At 53.2% G+C, this 14,788-nt stretch overlaps 3 protein-coding genes across 3 annotated transcripts; all 3 read right to left on the reverse strand.

Annotated features, from left to right (window-relative positions):
- Positions 1-255: 255 nt before the first annotated feature.
- On the reverse strand, positions 256-1,209 carry ANC1 (putative ADP/ATP translocase 1; the record flags this gene model as incomplete). Its single annotated transcript, XM_001682545.1, has 1 exon — positions 256-1,209. The coding sequence occupies one exon, from the start codon at positions 1,207-1,209 to the stop codon at positions 256-258; it is 954 nt and encodes a 317-aa protein (XP_001682597.1).
- A 4,482-nt stretch (positions 1,210-5,691) lies between these two features.
- Positions 5,692-6,645, reverse strand: ANC2 (putative ADP/ATP translocase 1; the record flags this gene model as incomplete). Its single annotated transcript, XM_001682546.1, has 1 exon — positions 5,692-6,645. One exon carries the CDS (start codon positions 6,643-6,645, stop codon positions 5,692-5,694), a length of 954 nt encoding a protein of 317 aa, XP_001682598.1.
- A 1,428-nt stretch (positions 6,646-8,073) lies between these two features.
- Positions 8,074-10,302, reverse strand: LMJF_19_0220 (putative polyprenyl synthase; the record flags this gene model as incomplete). The annotated part of the gene is made up of 1 exon (XM_001682547.1): positions 8,074-10,302. One exon carries the CDS (start codon positions 10,300-10,302, stop codon positions 8,074-8,076), a length of 2,229 nt encoding a protein of 742 aa, XP_001682599.1.
- Positions 10,303-14,788: the final 4,486 nt, after the last annotated feature.

The raw sequence follows: 14,788 nt of genomic DNA on the forward strand, positions 1-14,788 counted from the left end.
CCAGAGAGGAAAGAGAGCGCTCGTCCACTTCACTACTCGAGACAAAAGATAACCGAACAGAAAATAACTGCGGTGTGGAGAAGGTAGCTTTTCGTTCTCCAGCGCGAATGTGGCGGGTGTCGGGACATACAGGGAGTACCGTACTGAAGTCGATCCACATCGTCTTCGGATACCACCGTCGTCCTCCAACGCCCTTTCCACGAGGAAGTCAGCACAAAGCATTACGTTACATGACAACCTCACTGCCCTCACTCCTCAATTCTTCGCCGCGCGAGCACTGATGTAGTACGGCTTGATAGCATCAACGCCAGATAGCACCAGCGCACCAGCGACACCACGCAGAATGTTCGCGCCAGCACCGCGGAACAGCGAAGCCGCGCCCTCGTTCTTCACGCACTGCATAAAGCACTCAAGCGAGTTGCGGTAGTTCTTGCCGGTGCCGGACGTCATCATCATGCGACGGCGCACCGTGTCCAGCGGGTATGAGATCAGGCCAGACACGATGGTCACAACCCAGCCCAGCATGAAGTTCACAATGAAGTTGTTCACCGGCAGCATCGGCTGCAGCGTGTCGTACAAGCCGAAGTAGAAGCCGCGGTACGCAACAATGCCCACGCATGACACGCAGAAGCCGCGGTACAGACCTACCAGGCCGTCGGTCTTGAACGTCTTGATGTAGCAGTCCACCATGCCGCTGTACTGGCGCTCGCCACCCTTCTTTGCAGACTTCGTGTCGTTCGCGAGGCGGGTACGCACGTAGTCCAGCGAGTACACGAAGCACAGCGACACAGCGCCGGCGAGACCGCCGGACGCCATGTTGCCCATGAACCACTTCATGTAGCCGTCACGGTCCTTCTTGTAGTTGAACATACGCTTGAACTGGTCCTTGAACGCGAAGTTCAGCGCCTGCGTCGGGAAGTAGCGGATCACGTTCGACAGGTTGCCGCGCCACAGCGCGTACAAGCCCTCCGTCTTCACTGTGCGCGTCAGGCAGTTCATCACGCCGCTGTACGGGCGGTCGAGCGTGCCCTGCTTGATCATCTCACCCTGGTTCTGCACCAGCAGCTTCACACGCTCGATCGGCGCCGCAGCCGTCTTGGCAGCGCCAGCGGCCACACCGCTGATCATGAACTCCTCCCAGAAGCCAAGCTTCGGCATATCCTGGCGCGCCTTCTTCGGGGCGGCCGCAGAGTTATTGTTGGCAGACATCCTTTCGTCGCGGTTGTGAATATGCGGCTTCGCTGGTGTATAGTGAAACAAGTGAATAAGAAATATGGACAAACGGTGGTAAGCGGAAGAAGAGGGAAAAATAGAAGAAGTCGAGAGGAGCTGTATGTGGTGGTGCAGGTCATGCGTGGCGACATTCGTGGGTCAGTGAGTGGGGTGAGTGGGATCAACGGGTCGGCCAATGGGCCAGAAAGAGGGAGAATAGCAGAGGAGAGTGATTCTACATGAGAGTGAACTTAACGAGGTGCTAAAGCGGGGGAGACAATGAAGCACCACGTATCTGTCGTGATGAACACTTGCCGGCTACGCTGCACAGCAGCCTCCGCAGAAAAGAAAGAACGGTAATGAAGCGGTGTCTCCAGCACGTACGGCAGAAACGAAACACCGACCATCAGTTCTGCCAAAGAGGTGAAGGTGGAGAAGAGCAACGTGCTGACCCTAACAATGCTTGAACGCAGTTATGCTTCCGACTGTTTCCTTTCAGTTCCCTTTTTGTTCTCTGTCGGCATGTATGTGCGGATCTTTCTCAAGTTCGCCGCATACCTCGCAGAGGCACGGCACACGCTCAGCTTTAGAGAATCCGTTTGGTGTGAGCAAGCGCTCGACGCAATCTCAACGACATCAAGTACTCATGCGAACGCACATGCACAAAAGCCGGAAGTTCCACAAAACTGCACTTCCTGGCAAGTACAGGTCGACAGGGGGGGGGCAGAGACTTGACAGAGACCATTGCTGTAGCTTTCAGCGGATGCTGACAAGTGACGTTTTCTTGCAGGCATCCCCACCTCTCTCGCCTTGTACACACACCATGCGCAAAGAAGACAACTTGTTGCAGCAGAGCAAGAACACAAGCAAAAACAAATAACAATTCCACAGAGAACAGTGAAGCAGAATGGAGTGCGGAAAGGAACAAAACGAGCCGAGAAAGAGAGGGCTGCGGAGGCGTCGCGCGGGGGAATGGTGCGGACGTAGAGACGGACAGGGGTGAACGCACATCGTCACAAGCAACTGAAAAACAAAGAACACACACGCACACTCTGTGCGCGAACCGCACTGCAGCTGGTAAAAATGGGAGATGGAGAAGAAGCGGCTGTTGCGAGGAGGTGTATTTGTTCCCGCGCCCGTCCTCCGCCATACAGCACGCCGCACCACTCCACCCTACCCCTCACAGTCAGCCACAGGCCCCCGTTCCGCGGGGTGCGAAGCAGCGCCAGAAGCGCGTTACAGCAATGCGCCGACACAGTCATCGGAGCACCGTCTCTGTCTCAAACTCTGCCCACCCCGCCCACCAAGCAGGTTGCCTCACAGTCGCTTCCCGTTATGCTGCTCCCCACATAGCGCACCACACTCGGGGTGGCACACAGGCGGCCCGCCAGCAGGGCAGTGAGGGCCGGGCGAGATACGCTCGAGTCACGCCCACACTCTAGCCATCATACGGATGGCACAAATGTGCTCGCTCTCACAGGTCGCCCCGACGCAGCGCCATCCAGCACCCGGCCGCCAACATCAGTAGCGATAAGTCGCTCTGACCTCCCACACGCCGTCAGTGCCTGGCCCTATCAGCAGCAGAAGTGCTTCGGCATTTGGCACGGACAGAGGCGGGGGCTGCTCGGCCTTCCCACAGAGTGGGGGTACTGGACCGCGGATACCACGCACTGAGGCGTTCCCTCCCACCGCCATCAGGGTTGCCAAAATGTACAGAGAAAGAAAATTGGGGGTGCGCTAGAAATTATCTTGCGGGTGCGTTCACGTGCAGCATTCGCCTCGCCTCCTCCCTCCCCGGTGCTGGAAAGAAAGCAGCGCCATGGCGAAAGAGTGGCAATGAGGCAGAAGGCCCTGTGGCACTGCTGCGTCGAGCCTAAGAGAGAAAACGAGAACGAAAAACGCCTGTGTACCTGCCGCACAAGACGCGTCAGCTGTTCACACGCATGACATTGGCCATTGTGAGCTCCTTTCCATGTGTCGACGCACTCGAGCGCGAAGAGACGTCTTTGCAGTTTATGTGCAAGTGAGCAGGCGTGCGTTTTTCCTCCTCTCCCCGTTTCTTTAGTCTTGCAAGCTCTGATTACTGTGTCTGCCCTGCTTGCATGGAAAGGTCAACGCCAAGAGTGAGAAGAAAGCAAGAGGGACGTGAGCCGTGAAGGCGGTGATGAAGGCGCTTGATGCGAACGCCGTGGAAACGCTTCCTCCATTCCTTTTCGTGCGAACATGGGAATCAGCTTCTTTGATGGTGGTAAGGGGTGCATTGTCATCTCTGGGAGAGACTACCAAAAAAGATAAAAAGGGCCCGAACACAAGAGGAAGCACCGGCGCAAAGCAAAGTGCGGCACTGACGCAGAGGCGCAGAGGGCGAGTAATACAGAGAGAGCGCCCACGTCCAACCTCAAAAGGCGCGGAGAGGGGTGAAGGGGAAGGCGATGGGCGAAACACCGGTGGGCAACAATCAATCAAGAGTAGAAAAGGTACTACCGCGCCTGCCAGTATCTGCCGCTGCATGCTAATGACTTTGTGCGTGTGTGTGTGCGTCCTTGTGACTGGGGGACACATATACCTATGTGTGTACCAGTGACACACGCATACAGAGCGGGAGGCGTCCTCTCTCAGCTTCCACCCGCGCGGCTATTCTTATGCGGCAAGGCTGAGATAAAAAGAGAAAAGGAAGAGAGGGCGCAAAGGATGACAGCAGCAATAAAAAGAGACAGGGAAATGGCGATGCCCTTGCGTAGATCAAGTGCAAGCACATACACACACATATGCCAGTGAACGTCAACTACTACACAGCAGAGCGACACAGAATACTTATTGTTTCACTTGATTTGCCTTTTGATGTGTAAGCGCGTCTCTTCATTGAGGCTCCGGGTGTTGCTGTGGACAGGCATGAGAAGGACGGAAATAAAGTCGAGGCAGGCGTGTGGGATGGATTCGATAGAGCACAAGTGGAGTGCGTTGTGTGAAGAGACGCCGCCGTTGTCGAGTCCTTTGATGCACACGATTTCGGCATGACAAAAAAAGCACGAAGAGAAGAGTGTGGGCAAGACGAGGAAGCCTTGGAAGTGTTCAACGCATCATGCCATGCGCACATTTCGCAATCGAAGAGGGGGAGGGGATGAGAATATCTCATGGCCTACTCCATTTTCCGTGCGTTCCAGCCAACGACGAGAGACGGCGATGGTAAAGTTCAGGGTTGCAAGGGGGGTACTGCAACTGGAGGGCAGAGCGCTTTTCACCAGTTCAGCGGGCGTAGGCACGCCATGCGGACTCAGCTGACGGCATGGACACACCTCCCCCATAATCAAGAGACCGAGTGGCTGCGCGTTGCTCGCATCTTCCCGGCTCCACACCACATCTATGAACACTGTAGCAGATACAGTGGCACGTGCTCGTACGAAACACATATGCGTGGATGCCTCCCAACCACAGCAACGCATCACGACACGTGTGTCCGTGTGTGCTTGTATGACTATGTTTGCAATTGCCTTCCACATCTTCTTTTCGTCGCTATTCCTTACACGGGACAAAGCCCATCATTTTTTTTTACACAACAAAAAGCGAAAGAGAAACAACGCCCACAGTCGTCCTCCCTTTTCCTTCATTCGCTCTCCATCCTCTGTATCGGAAATGCACCCCATCAGACGAGCGCCTTTGGTGAGCTTGCGCACCGTGAGAGAAACGCACCAGAGGCGGCCAAAAATAAAAATAAAAAAAGACAGCGACCCATTAGAAAAATAAGAGCGCAAGAGACAATATGCGCTGCCAAAGATCGCACACAGAGACACCGACACACACGCGTGGGTAGATGCGTATGATCTATTTCCTAGCTCCGCCGATATACGTGTGTGGCCTGCGTACTTGACTACACACGTCATTCACTTTTTTACATATTATGGTTTCTCTCCTCCCTAAAACTAACCCGTGCCTCGATGATTACATCGACCAGATACCCGCTCTTACTTTCCTATTTTTCCCCGCTCTGGTGGGCAACAGCACACCCGCCACCGGTCTTTTCCCGCCTTTTGTGTGTGTGTGTGTGTGTGTGTGTGTGTGTGTGTGTTGCATTCCTTGTCTTTCTTTTGCACATCCTCTTCTTCTGACTGTTTCACACACTCTCGATTTCCCTCGCTCACGCACACGCACACGCACGCGGAAAGAGACTAGGCAGCAGCAGTGGAATCGGGATGGCAGTGCCGCGCCTTGGCTCACCCAGTTCATACATATCTCACACCCGAGAATGCCTGACGAAAACCAACACACAGACAATGGCACAAGAAGAGGCGCCAAACACTACACGAAAACACAGGGAGCACACATCAGGTTGGTCCGGATTACAACCCAAGACACGCACCACCACAAAGTGAACACCGCAAAGGAAAGCGTCGGCAGTCGCCCAAGTCCCTCCTCTCATCCTCCGTCCTATAGCGACGGAAAGAGACCGGGGGTTGACACCCGCCTCACTGCCCTCACTCCTCAATTCTTCGCCGCGCGAGCACTGATGTAGTACGGCTTGATAGCATCAACGCCAGATAGCACCAGCGCACCAGCGACACCACGCAGAATGTTCGCGCCAGCACCGCGGAACAGCGAAGCCGCGCCCTCGTTCTTCACGCACTGCATAAAGCACTCAAGCGAGTTGCGGTAGTTCTTGCCGGTGCCGGACGTCATCATCATGCGACGGCGCACCGTGTCCAGCGGGTATGAGATCAGGCCAGACACGATGGTCACAACCCAGCCCAGCATGAAGTTCACAATGAAGTTGTTCACCGGCAGCATCGGCTGCAGCGTGTCGTACAAGCCGAAGTAGAAGCCGCGGTACGCAACAATGCCCACGCATGACACGCAGAAGCCGCGGTACAGACCTACCAGGCCGTCGGTCTTGAACGTCTTGATGTAGCAGTCCACCATGCCGCTGTACTGGCGCTCGCCACCCTTCTTTGCAGACTTCGTGTCGTTCGCGAGGCGGGTACGCACGTAGTCCAGCGAGTACACGAAGCACAGCGACACAGCGCCGGCGAGACCGCCGGACGCCATGTTGCCCATGAACCACTTCATGTAGCCGTCACGGTCCTTCTTGTAGTTGAACATACGCTTGAACTGGTCCTTGAACGCGAAGTTCAGCGCCTGCGTCGGGAAGTAGCGGATCACGTTCGACAGGTTGCCGCGCCACAGCGCGTACAAGCCCTCCGTCTTCACTGTGCGCGTCAGGCAGTTCATCACGCCGCTGTACGGGCGGTCGAGCGTGCCCTGCTTGATCATCTCACCCTGGTTCTGCACCAGCAGCTTCACACGCTCGATCGGCGCCGCAGCCGTCTTGGCAGCGCCAGCGGCCACACCGCTGATCATGAACTCCTCCCAGAAGCCAAGCTTCGGCATATCCTGGCGCGCCTTCTTCGGGGCGGCCGCAGAGTTATTGTTGGCAGACATCCTTGATAGCAAACGGAACGAGCTTTGAAGTCCGATGCGCGATTGGCGAGATGAAAAAAGATGACAAGCAGGTGTGGGAGAAAAGACGAAGTAAGGGAAACATTCTGGGGAGTACGAGAGGGTGGAGTCGTGGCGTCGAGTACGGGCTGCAGCCACCCACCCGCATTACACTCCTGCCTACCTCCCGTGACAGCAGCGTGTGGGAAGAAAGCCTCCAACAAAGGATATGGTGCTTAAATTCGACAAGCAGCGTATCACGGCTGACACTTGTCTCGCTATTTCATCAAGTTCGAGAGACGAAGCGCTTTCGGTACTGGTGTGACCATATATCAAGGCGCAGCATGCAGGGTCCCATTTGCTTGAACGTGTGACTCTTTCAAGCAAAAACCACTGCGATCGTATACGATTGGTATGGATTCGGAAAATAGAAGTGTGTAGCAGACCAATGCGACCCACAATAAAGGACGGCGACCGTTGGCCGACTCCTGCGCTCACACACACACACACTAGAGCAACAGATAGTCTAGCGAGTGCAGCCATGCAGTAGAAAAAAAAACGTACAGGCGAAACAGACGTAAAGACAAGACCGCAGCACAAGCCATTGAGCGCCAGGCCCAGACGAGAAAGGAGTTGGCGGAGAGGCGAAGCTTTCGTTTCGAGGCGTATACGGTCTCCGCCATACAGCACGAGCGGAACGCCGCACCACTCCACCCTACCCCTCACAGTCAGCCACAGGCCCCCGTTCCGCGGGGTGCGAAGCAGCGCCAGAAGCGCGTTACAGCAATGCGCCGACACAGTCATCGGAGCACCGTCTCTGCCTCAAACTCTGCCCACCCCGCCCACCAAGCAGGTTGCCTCACAGTCGCTTCCCGTTATGCTGCTCCCCACATAGCGCATCACACTCGGGGTGGCACACAGGCGGCCCGCCAGCAGGGCAGTGAGGGCCGGGCGAGATACGCTCGAGTCACGCCCACACTCTAGCCATCATACGGATGGCACAAATATGCTCGCTCTCACAGGTCGCCCCGACGCAGCGCCATCCAGCACCCGGCCGCCAACATCAGTAGCGATAAGTCGCTCTGACCTCCCACACGCCGTCAGTGCCTGGCCCTATCAGCAGCAGAAGTGCTTCGGCATTTGGCACGGACAGAGGCGGGGGCTGCTCGGCCTTCCCACAGAGTGGGGGTACTGGACCGCGGATACCACGCACTGAGGCATTCCCCTTATCGGGGACAAACTAATACTGCAACAAAAAGAAGGTCATTGATGAATTAGTCACCATTCGACGAGGGGTTTGGCTGCACGGTTGTGACGTTTAACAACCGCACCACTTCGTCTCTTCGCTCTCATTGCGCTGCTGCGCGTTATGTCATACCAGGCCGTGAGTGCAGCAGGGACACTACGCCTCTCCGCTAAACTGCGACGTGCTCAGTACTTGCGCTCCACAAGGAAAGAGCAAAATGTGCGCATCAGCAGTTTCGGAAAAGAGTCCTCGAGCAGCGGGTCTAGGGCGTTCCACATCTCCTGAAGGCGGTGGCGCGCGATCAGAAAGCACTCCGACGTAGCGTCAACTTTCATGATAAGTTCCACTGCCTGCTGAATGTCTGCCGCTTCCTTCGTCGGCTTCCGCAGAATTGCCCAGAGTGTCTGCCGGTCCGCGGCCTCAAGACGACCCATCGCGATGGCGGTCGGGTATGTTATCTTGCCGTCCTTGATGTCCTCCGCTTCCTCTTTCAGATTTTCTTCAAAGCCGCGGATGTTTAGCGCGTCGTCCACGATTTGGAATGCGAGACCCAGCGCGAGGCCGAACCTCTCCACAGCCTCCGACAAAACTGTAGGTGCCTCACAGAGCACACACGCCATGGAGCAGAGCGCTCCTACTGCACCACCCGTTTTGTATGTGTGAATCGCATCGAGCGCATCGAACAGCGTGCTCGCATCGCCAGTCTCTACGACTTTAGGCATCAGGTAGTCGAGGCGGTAGATATCCAAGCCTTGGCCCGCGTGCCCAGCGAGCAGCACGTCGAAGTACAGCTGGTAGATGCGGCTGGCTTTCTCCGGCGGGAGGTCCTGGATGCGGGCGGCACGCGGCCCCATAAAGTAGCAAGCACTGCCAGCGTTGATGGCAGTCGCGACGCCGTACTCCACGTGCACACACTTGCCGCCGCGGCGCACCACGGAGTTGTCCTGAATGTCGTCGATGATCAGAGACCCCACGTGCAGCAGCTCGGCTACCGCAATGTAGCGGCGGCAGTCGAAGTACTGACGAGACAACGCATTGCAGCAGCTCACGAGGATCAGGCTGCGCCACGACTTGCCGCCACGGTCGATGATGGAGCGCACAGGCCGGAACAGAGTTTCACAGATCTTGTCCGCAGGCGCCCCTCGATCCATCGCATAGCGCCCCAGTACATTCTCAGACAACCAAGAATCAGACGCGGCCAGCGGATAAATCTCCTCGAGCGCACCATGCACGTACGACCCAACGTACTTCAGCAGCTCCGACGTGTTGCGATACGGTGCGGCGTTCTTCTTGTACTCGAAGAAGCCGCGCAACGTCACGGCGTCTCCGCTGCACACGCCACTGCCCTCCACGACTCCCTCGTAGAATCCTGCACCGCCAACCAGAACTGTGCCGATCTCCTGCGCGTCAAAGGCCGTGTGTATTGTCACATCCAGTCCCATCGACGCCGAGCATAGGCGAAACTCAGACGGATACTGCATGAACGTAACAAGGCTTGACCAGCTCTTATTCGTCTCCATGATCAAATCGTCGTGGTAATGGCGACTACCATCCGCTCGCGTCTCCACGATAACTCTCTCTTTCCCTTCATCTTCAGCATTACCTGAGATATAGAAAATGCTCAATTGCGACATGTTCGAGGCATGAAGAGACAGCCACGACCAAGTGTACTTGGCTTCCCTATCGACTTCAGCGGTAGACCCCCCCACCTCACGGTCATACCACCCCAAGCCTGTCACCTCGCGCTTCAGACCCTTCACCACAACGTACCCTGTCACACTCATCGACGGGAAGTAGTAGTAGTACATGCCGTTCACACAGCCGTCCTTTCCATGTAACACTGGCTGCTGCTGCGTCTCCAAGCACACCTCCACGTGAACATCATCCGCCGCGTTCGTCAGTGAGAAAGTATAGCGCCGCGCTGATCCCTCTTGTGCAATCGTCATCACGCAGCTGTCGTCCAGTGCGATGCTAAAGGGATGCTGTGTGTAAACTGCCTTCCTCTTCAAGAGACGGTCTGGACGCGGCACCCGCCCCTTGTTGAGAAGCTCCAGTAGCGCGACCTCCACGTGCTCCAACTTCCGACCCATCACTGCCGGATCAAGGCGAAGCTTCAGCTGGTCGATTGACTCGGGGTCGAGCGCACTTTCCGCATAACATTTCTTGTTTTTCAAGTCGATAAGGGCCCACACACAAGCGTCGTAGTACTTCGTAGCGGCTGTCGGACAGTTGTCCCCTGCCTGCCTGAAGAAGGAAGCAAAAAACGCCAGGGACGAGTTGTCCTCACCCTTCACTGTGAGGTGCGCATTGACGTACCACCACTGCAGCGTGGACGCGCTGATAAACTGATCATACACCTCGGCATCTGGCACTGTTCCCCTCGGTGGGAAGTGCTGGGGCCAATCCTCGCTCATGTGCGATGCGCAAATATGCAAATTAGTGCTTGGAGTCCGTTTCCTAACTGAGACAAAGCCCACAGGATCGCCTAAAAGGTACAGAACGTGTGCAGCAATAACTACCGTTGACGATCAGATCGATACCCGGGACAGCGCAAATGCGGTTAAGCGAAATCTCAATGTCAAAGGCAACTTGACTACTCAGATGCTTGCGACACTTGACCCATAATAAATGAAAAGACACGAGGATAGGTGAGGGCGGAGAGTATCATACTGTTATGAGAGGAATTGAACACGATGAATACATCAGCGTATCGCTTGTCCTGTACATAGCGAACAGAAACAGCGAAAGATGTTGGTGACAAACGCATAGTAGCTTGTTTTAGTACTCAACATAGTGCTCTGGAACATGACACAAGCAATCGCTTGATTTTTTTTTTGGCCACATCAGCTTATAAGCAAAAAAGGGGCTTTGCAACCCTTGTGATGACACGCGCAGAGGGCAGGGATTAAAAGCCATGAAGGTTATACAATGGCGTTTTCGCTTGTCTATTTCTCTACTTTAGCACGCGACAGAACATGTATACATACATGTACTCATCGGTGCTTTCACTTCAGCAATTGAAAACATAAAACTCGGCAGAACTGACACGAACAGCACATGCGAACGATGCGGTAACCAATAGTCGGGCACTGAAAGCGAAATAAAATGTGCTCATAGGGTCAAAGACCGTCTTTCATATGCATGCGTCACGTGCAGTACTGCAGAGCTGCCACCTCCTGCCCCTGTGCAGTACAAAAACTGAGACTGCGTTGAGACACTGCAGCCGAATATTTTTCTTTTTTCCCCGACAAAAAGGGTGCAACGAGAAAAAGCTGCAAGATGAGTGAGGCGACCAGAAAAATGCAAAAGAGAGACCGTTCAGACTGGGGACAAAAAATATGTTTTCAGCGTCACTGGAGCATGTAAGCATTGAAAGCAAGAGCATCGTATGATATACTACCAGAATTTCTATAATCCGTAAACTCAGTACACCGCCCAATTTGTATGCAAGCTGAAACACTATCTTAAGGATGGAAATGTCTTTTTTCTTCGACTTTTTCCTTGAATAGTCACATACAGATGGGGACGCCACCTCGGCTCTCAAGAAGCCCGTGCCTTCTTCGATCAGTTGGCGCAGAGCTCCGGCATTTAGAAGCCAAAGTTACACCCGGCCTCGTCGATGACATTAAACTACCGACACATCCCTACACTCCCATGCTGTAGCGAAATTTGGAATGCCTTAATATGAAAGTGACTTGAACCCACTCGAAAAGGGGTAAACGCAGCTTTTTGTTGCTTTTCTCACACGTGAAGCAATATTTTGAATAAATGCTACAGCGCAATGATTTCTAAATATCCTCCATGAGAAGGCCCAGCGTATAATCGATTTGCTAAACAAAAGAAGCAGAAAAAAAACTGCTTTCTTCTCTACCAGTCACACGTGCCTCTGCGCTGGCGTGGAGAAGTGGGTCATTAACGTGTGATCAGGAACTGAAAAATAGATCCGAACTGGAGAAGGCAGGTGACCTGAACGGTTGCGCCTCTCGCGCTTTCGTTGATTGTCAACACCCATATATTAAAAGAGCGAAAAAGGCATGGTTTGTCGTGCTTCTAGAGTCGCGAGCACACGTTCGCTGTCAGTGGAAAAGGAAAATATGCAAAACCAAAGATAATTACACGTCCCCAACCAGCAGCTCACCTTATATGTACAACTGAAAAGCAAATTTTACATATCTTTCAACGCCTCGACTGTCGGTGAATAGTGCTCATTGAATCCCCTTTCCAGGAAAAGAAAAGGCCTTCAAAAAATGAAGCTAGAACTGCGATTATTACTCAACCGACTAGAAAAAAAAAACAGAAACAGCTCGCAGTCCAAACGATTAGAGTGTAGATACAAGTATACTTTTTCGCATTTGCTGCAGACCATTATTTTTTTTCTTTTTGCGCCCACAGTGAGCCACCACGCACTTCTTTCCATCACGCGAAAGACGGTCAAGCACATTATGCTCTCAAAGAAACAGGAGACACATCACTGGTGTCTACAAATGAGTTTGACAATGGTGACCGCTTGCGCCAACCGCTTATCTTGTAGCGCTGAAATAGAGAAAGAGGTAGCGAGTCCGAACCAGTCGCTTTGCCAGTTACCGACTCGAACTAAACTGAACAATTTCTCTCGTTTATGGGAGGCTTTCACCACAGTAAATTTCATGAATAATGGAGAAAATAAACCATTCGAGTCTGAGTATTAACCCAACAAAGATCTGTGCACACTTAGTCTCCAGTGCAGCTGACTCGAGCTTCGTTCTCGGAGTCTTTTTCGAACCGCTTTATGTGCTCCCATGCTCAACGAAAAAAAAATCATACGAAAGGGGGAAAAGGTGAACGGCGAAGTAAAGGATTTTCCTCCGTTCTTGCAGAAAACAAAAGCGAAATGGAGCGTCAAAGATGAGATTGACTGTCCGCTGAGCTAACAACTTTGATAGACCGCCTTTGCTCCCCTGGACACTTCGTCACTTCGCCATCTTGATGCTAGAACGATCTCTCCAAGCCTCAGATGACTGTGGCTTCGCGCTTTCCGATATGCAGCGCCGAGCTGCAAGCTCATTATTCAACTGGCACTCATACAATAAACCCAGCAGGCGGAACGCTGTCCGTCTCGGTGTTCACTTTGTCATCCATTAGTGAAAAAAAAACACTGTCGAGTTCTGCCATGAAGAGACAGCTTGGTTTTGTGCTTCCGTCAAATGTCGCCGCGGAAAACACAGAAAAAGAGGGTCTTGCCGTAAGTGGAACGCACCGCTCTGCCTCGCGTGCTCCTGTGATTCATTAAACATCCAGAGCGAAGGAGCCAGTAAAAACAAAAGCAGGCCTGCCAGCAATTGCGGTGCGCTAGTGCAGAATGCAATACTTAACCCAATAAGCTACTATATCCTAGCACCCATCCCTCAGCCCCGTTTCCCTGAGGGAGCCAAAAAAGTATAGGGTTTGCAAAGCGTTGGCAGGATCTCTCTCGGTAGAACTTTCACAGCTGCTAGAGAACATCTGAAAAAGAACGATGTTCATTTTACTATCATCTACGCACTCGAGATACGCAGTGTGGCCATCAGCTGCATGGACGTAGGGATGGTCAGTGTATTCTTCACATGCGCTTTTAGTAGAGTTTTCTGAGTACCTGCTCACAAATTTTACGTTTTAGCTTCCCGTTGCAAGAGGAAGAAAGCACCGTTTGCTTTTTTCTATCACAGAAGAAACGAACTGCCCAGTCTCCACCATGCTTCTCGGAGAAAACAAGACCAGGATTGGGGCACAACTTCAGAATCACTACATGTTTTTCTGAGCCTTTCACTTCGGTGCAAAAGAACGTCTCACAAAATAATTACAGTTTAGCGTCCACAAAACCTGTAGAGGTTTGCGTTTTCACCCCTGAACAGCGGTTTATAACAGTTTCCTGTCAGTGTGCCTCTACTGTACAGGTATGCCAAACTTGGAGAAGGAAGCAGTGCCCCCCCCCCTTTTCTCAACCTTGAGCGCAACGTCTTACACTCTGTCTGCGTGAAGGAGAGTCGCTCAGTGCTTCTTCGCACCCCCCCCTCCCTTGTCCTCAAGTGTTCCTAGTCTATATAGTGCGCAGATAACATACACTCTTGGCACGCAAGGAAGGACAAGCGAGCGGGCTGCTCAGTGCTTTAGTGTGGAGTATTTTGTGAGCCGCGTTCGTGTTTCAATCATGCGCCCCGTGTGTTCCGCTACATCAGCTTTCGGAAATCGACGGCCATCAAGAATGGATGCCGTGAATGGTGGTAAGACACCACTGCTTTTTTTTTCCAGCTTGAGTTTCCTGTGTCCCTGGAAGATTGTTTTGCATCAAGCAACTCCCGGAAAGTCCAAGGTATCTCACCTGTCAAAGGCCATGCTGTGTTCTTGTTTCTTTTCGCAAACCGAGGGTAGGGCGAGATGAAGCAGTGGTGATGGCGCTGCACGGCAACGAACTGATGGAGCGCTGGGTGTTAGTTAAATTGAATCTCGCCTCTCAACGACATCGAGAATTGTTGACCGGCATGCTAGCCGCCACTTCCCGCAGTCAGTGACTAGCAGGTGCTTGAAACTATTCGGTGGGCCGCACTGAGAAGTGATGCTCTCCGGGTACTACTATCATTTCTCCCCTTCTTTTGAAGCAGCTTTGGAGCTGTAAGTTGATTACCTCGCTTTTTTTCTCGACATCTGGTACTCCATTTGTTGTTCGCTAAAAGCCAAGCAAGGTTCTTTGTCTGTTGATGTGCTCGGCTGACAAACTATAGCTGTTGTAAGGACGATTTCGCCTGGACGCTTGCTGGTGTGGCGAAAGAACAGTACAGTGTGTAAGGCACACGAAAGCGTGCCTACTCCCCCGCGCGCCGCGCGTCCCAGTGAAGTGCCTGGCTGAAAGCCCTTAATCAACTGTTGTTCGTGCACTCCATGTTT

Source organism: Leishmania major, chromosome 19 (genome assembly GCF_000002725.2).
Source record: "Leishmania major strain Friedlin complete genome, chromosome 19".
Taxonomy (NCBI): domain Eukaryota; phylum Euglenozoa; class Kinetoplastea; order Trypanosomatida; family Trypanosomatidae; genus Leishmania; species Leishmania major.